Below are 4,777 nucleotides of genomic sequence, written 5' to 3'. Positions count from 1 at the left end.
GAAATACCGAATTCCAAAGTAATATGTACCGAAAACCGAACCGAAATACCGAAAAATACAAAAAATTAAACCGAATACCGAACCGAAAACCGAAATACCGAAACCGAAATTCTAAAAAAATTCGGTTCGGTTCGGTGTTTCGGTTTTTCGGTGTTTATGCCCACCCCTACTTTTGAAAATATTCGTTGAGTTTGAAATGATGCAAGTGAAATTCTAGAAACAAATAATGTCTTTGAAATTTGAATTTTTAACTTGCCGGCCCAAAGTGATGTATTTTGGAGCCCTTCTTTTGAAGGAAAGGACTAGAAAGGTCCACGTTGGACACAGAAAGAAAATAAAAAAATGAGAGTCAGAAGAAATTTTTCGAAAATGGAGAAGATCGATAATTTTGAGGACGTTCTACCCCAACCCGATAGTGTTGACGGCTGTGAGGGAGGCGCTCACAAGAAGAGGAGGAGAGGGAGACTGACACAGAAGAATCTATTCCAGTTGTGGGGGCTTGAGAATCCTAACCTTGATCTGCGACCTTCCACAGCTACTTCTCTTGCTTCCCGCAAAAATCAACAGCGCCTTTGCCCCTTCTATAAGAGGATTCCAGGTTCCACCACCATACTCGTACATTTTTCATTTTCTACTTCTGATCATTCTTCTGCAAACATTTTTTTGAAATTAAAGTAGATAATACCAGTGTGCTTCATGAGCAAAAGATATGCATTCTTCAGGCTAGATAGATAATACATTTGTAATTCTTATTGACTGATATTAACCTTTGTCAGTCCTACTGGTTTCTCATATATCAACTACTACTTCAATCGGTTTTTCATTCAACATTTTACTAGTCTTCATTCATGCAGGAACGCCCTTCACTGTTGATGCATTCTGCTATGGTTCAGTCAAAGGTTGCTCTGCCTATTTCCTTAGTCACTTCCATGCTGATCATTATATTGGCTTGTCCAAAGGATGGTCACATGGACCTATCTACTGTACCAACCTCACTGCTCGCTTGCTTAGAATCTGTCTTTATGTTAGTCCATCGTAAGGACTCTTTTTCCCCTATTTTTGCAAGAAAAAAAGTTTCTTTTGGGTTATTTTACTCCTTCGCACCTCAAACAATTGTACAGGGCAGTTAAGTTCTGTTGATTCTTTTGCAGTTTCATCTGTCCTCTGGAATTAGGTACTGAGTACAACCTTAATGGAATCAAAATTACTATGCTTGATGCTAATCACTGTCCTGGTGCTGCTCTCATTCACTTCCGTCTCCCAAATGGACAATGTTACTTGCACACTGGAGACTTTAGGGCCTCAAAGCTGATGCAATCATATCCAGTTATTGCAAGCCAACGTATTAATATACTTTACCTTGACACAACATATTGCAATCCAAAGTACAGGTGCAATTCTCTTTGTTCTATGTCCTGGATGCATGTTGTTAACAGTTGTGCTAGATGTTAATCTCTTGGAGATATCTATTTCAGGTTTCCTTCAAAAGAAGATGTTTTGGAATTTGTTGTAGGTGTCACGAGAAGATATTTGAATAATCATCCAAAAACCATCGTGGTTGTTGGTGCATACAGCATTGGAAAAGAACATGTCTATTCTGCAATTTCCAAGGCACTGGGGGTATCTTAGATTCTGAGTATTTCTTGATATCTTTATGTTTTTAATCCATATTATGACTTGATGAATATCTAGCAACTTTACAAAGGCATCAAAGGGTTAAGAGCTAATGAGTTTCTAGAAAAAAGAAATACGTTGACCATTTTGCAGAAGATGAAACTGCTTTGCTCCTGTAACTTAGGTTTCTAAATTCCTTCGCTTTATGGATGAATAGCATGCCATGTTACACCAAACTATTGAAATTTCATTTGTCTTTCTGGGACAAGGCAACAATTTGTTACAAGTTTGCCTACGATGTGCTTATTAAAGCTGAACTTTATGCTGTCTCTTTGCATAAGAAGGTGAACTTCTATATAAAATATTAGCTGACTTGGTTATTATAAATATTTCATAGGTAAAAATATATGCAAATGCCTCCAGGAGGCGCATTCTTCGATCTTTCGGCTGGGTTGGGATTTCTGAAAATCTGTCAACAAATGGAAAAGACACACCTTTGCACATATTGCCTATATCATCCTTGAGATTTGAGGTCTGCATGAGCACCTTCATTAGATGATTGATGGGTTTTCCTTATATAACTTCTTCTGTTGATGTTCCCCAAGATTCTGCAGCGTTATTTGGCATCACAAGACGGACAGTACACTAGCATGTTGGCATTCCGACCAACAGGTGACTCATATTTGTTACTTATAGCTTGTGACCCATCCATTTTTGTGGATTTTTGTCCCTTATTTCATGCAAAAGTTCCTTACCAGTTACCATTACGTTTTTACAGGTTGGACTTACTCAGAGACCATCGGGGAGAATCTTAACTTAATAAAACCCACTTCTAAGGGCAACATCACTATTTATGGTGAGATAAATTGGTGCTTCTTGGATGGTTTAGATTCTACATATTTTTACTTATATTTGTATTATTTACTTAATGTTACGACTGCTTTTTGTGGTTTGTTAGCTGAGGTATTGAATCAACCCTTCTACTGCATTAATTTCCTGCAGGTGTTCCATATAGTGAGCATTCTAATTTCACAGAGCTGCAGGATTTTGTGCAGGTTAAGATGTTTTTGTACAATTCATTTTGCTTCTTGAATATTTAGTCAATGTCATCTTTGCCAACTGTTAGAAATATCAAGTGTATGTTTCAGTCTTCCGGAGCTAGTTCCCTTTGAAATTTTACAAAATATGGCTATATCCCAATGATGAAAATATTTGGTTTTGCAGTTTCTGAGGCCAGAAAAGATAATTCCTACCGTGAATGTTGGAAATGCTGTTAATCGTGGCAAGATGCAATCATACTTCCAGCAGTGGCTGAAAGCCTGAAAGAGGAGTTGTTCTTCTGGAGTTGTCTAGTTTGGTTATTCTATTCTTTCTAATTTTTCTGAAGATTAGGAAGTGGATTAGATAGGTTATTGAAATGGGAATGGACAAATGGTGGTTATACAGTTGTAAAAAAGTGTTTTTAATCTCTCTATTAAGGTGAATCAAAAATCTCTTGGCCTTCATTCTTGTTGATTGCCTTCCGTGCAAGGTACCAGGAATTTGTCGTAGTAATCAATTTTTTTGCAACTCAGAGGTCCAACCAATATCCTAGAGCTTCATTCATTTGTAAATAAAGTTTGATCAAGGAGATGAAGAGCAAAAGGCTAAAAAAAAGGCCTTTTAAAACTTATTCTAAATGAGAATTGGTAATCTTTCAACTACTACATAAACATTGGTGCCTTTTCTAATTGGTAATCCATCTCACCTTTTGTTTTCAATTCACGTTGTTCTTTCCCATTGGCTTTTGATTTGTTAATACTACTACTAGAATTTCTCAATCTATACGGAATTCTGTTCAATCTTTTTCGAGTTCCTCAATCTCTGGTCTTGTAGGCAGCAAAATCAATTAGGTTTCATGAGAAACGCTTCCTAAGTATTAAATAATATAGAGTAATTAGTCTTGGTTAAATTTGTTAAATAGTCACGTATAAGTTGTTAGATTAGCTTGCACAATACGAAGTTAGTTACAAAGTTAGTTACAAAAAGTTGATCTATAAATAAGCTGTAACAGTGAACTAGTTCATGTATGTGAAAACTTTCTCTTCTCCTTCTTAATCAAATTCCCTCCATAATGCAATTCACAATCAATGAAATGAATTAACATAGTATCAGAGCTCAGATCGCAAGGGATCGATCTGCGTAGAGGAGAAGCAGTGAAGAAAAATTCACAAAAGAAGCATCAATGCCGACAGATGAAGCAACAACAATGGCAGAAAATGAAGTCACATCTCTGAATCATAATCATCCACTTTATCTTCAAGCATCTGATGCACCTGGAGTGATTTTGGTTCCAATCAAGTTAACTGGACCAGAAAATTATGCCTTATGGAGTCGATCGATGAAATTGGCTCTTAGAGGAAAAGGAAAACTTGGATTCATTGATGGATCATGTAGAAAGACAGCTTTCAAAGGAGCACTGGAGGAACAATGGGAAAAATGTAATGCGATCGTATTATTGTGGATTGCGAGTACTGTCACAAGTAAATTAATGCCAGGGATCATATATGCCTCAAATGTGAAAAAGGTTTGGGAAGATTTTGAGGAAAGATTTGATAGATCAGATCTAACGTGAATCTATCATTTGTGGTCTGAAATTGCAACTCTTAAACAGGGCACTGACTCTGTAACTTCATATTACTCAAAACTCAAGGATTTGTGGGCTGAATTGGATGTGATGATTCCATCACCAGGCTGCAATTGTGAGGATTCAGCAATCTATGTGAGACATTTAAGATCACAAAGACTTCTACAATTCTTAATGGGATTGAATGAGAGCTTTAGCAGTATTAGAAGTAACATTTTGTCTAGGAAACCAACAGTAACTGTGAATGAATCATATGCAGTAGTAGCACAAGAAGAAAATCAAAGAGCATTGGGAGTTTCAGAGAAAACAAGAGATCCTTTAACACTCTTAGTAGGAAAATCTCAGACATACAATCCTAGGCCAAAGAAATTTGTGCCTCCTGGAACAATATGTGATCACTGTGGATTCAAAGGTCATTATAAGAATGATTGCTACAGATTGGTAGGATATCCACCAGGATTTCAAAGCAAAAGGAAAGGAACTGATGGTTATAAGAATGACTACAAAGCAGCTGAAGGTTTTAGGTCTGATTTCAAA

At 36.8% G+C, this 4,777-nt stretch overlaps 1 protein-coding gene across 4 annotated transcripts; it reads left to right on the top strand.

Annotated features, from left to right (window-relative positions):
* Window positions 1–306: 306 nt before the first annotated feature.
* LOC107008928 (DNA cross-link repair protein SNM1) lies at window positions 307–3,124 on the top strand. 4 transcript variants are annotated; one of them, XM_027914237.1, is made up of 9 exons: window positions 307–598; window positions 840–1,035; window positions 1,152–1,391; window positions 1,476–1,620; window positions 2,012–2,146; window positions 2,220–2,286; window positions 2,393–2,470; window positions 2,617–2,751; window positions 2,839–3,119. In XM_027914237.1, the coding sequence occupies exons 1-8, from the start codon at window positions 343–345 to the stop codon at window positions 2,712–2,714; spliced, it is 1,215 nt and encodes a 404-aa protein (XP_027770038.1). In that variant the 5' UTR covers window positions 307–342; the 3' UTR covers window positions 2,715–2,751; window positions 2,839–3,119. The 4 variants fall into 4 exon arrangements, with proteins under 4 accessions (XP_027770038.1, XP_027770037.1, XP_027770036.1 ...); XM_027914236.1 differs by having other exon boundaries at window positions 308–598; window positions 1,476–1,611; window positions 2,617–2,669; window positions 2,839–3,124; XM_027914235.1 differs by having other exon boundaries at window positions 309–598; window positions 2,617–2,669; window positions 2,839–3,124.
* Window positions 3,125–4,777: the final 1,653 nt, after the last annotated feature.

Source organism: Solanum pennellii, chromosome 2 (assembly GCF_001406875.1).
Source record: "Solanum pennellii chromosome 2, SPENNV200".
Classification (NCBI taxonomy): Eukaryota; Viridiplantae; Streptophyta; class Magnoliopsida; order Solanales; family Solanaceae; genus Solanum; species Solanum pennellii.
The sequence above is the reverse complement of the archived record's forward strand: the minus strand, read 5'-3'. Positions and strand labels throughout refer to the sequence as shown.

Excerpts from the sequence above, each read along its gene's own strand:
- LOC107008928 (XM_027914235.1), top strand. The coding sequence starts at position 343 with ATGAGAGTCAGAAGAAATTTTTCGAAAATGGAGAAGATCGATAATTTT. Across the intron at positions 1,392-1,475 it reads TATTGCAATCCAAAGTACAG|GTTTCCTTCAAAAGAAGATG; the intron begins GTGCAATTCTCT and ends TATCTATTTCAG. Across the intron at positions 2,287-2,392 it reads GTTGGCATTCCGACCAACAG|GTTGGACTTACTCAGAGACC; the intron begins GTGACTCATATT and ends ACGTTTTTACAG.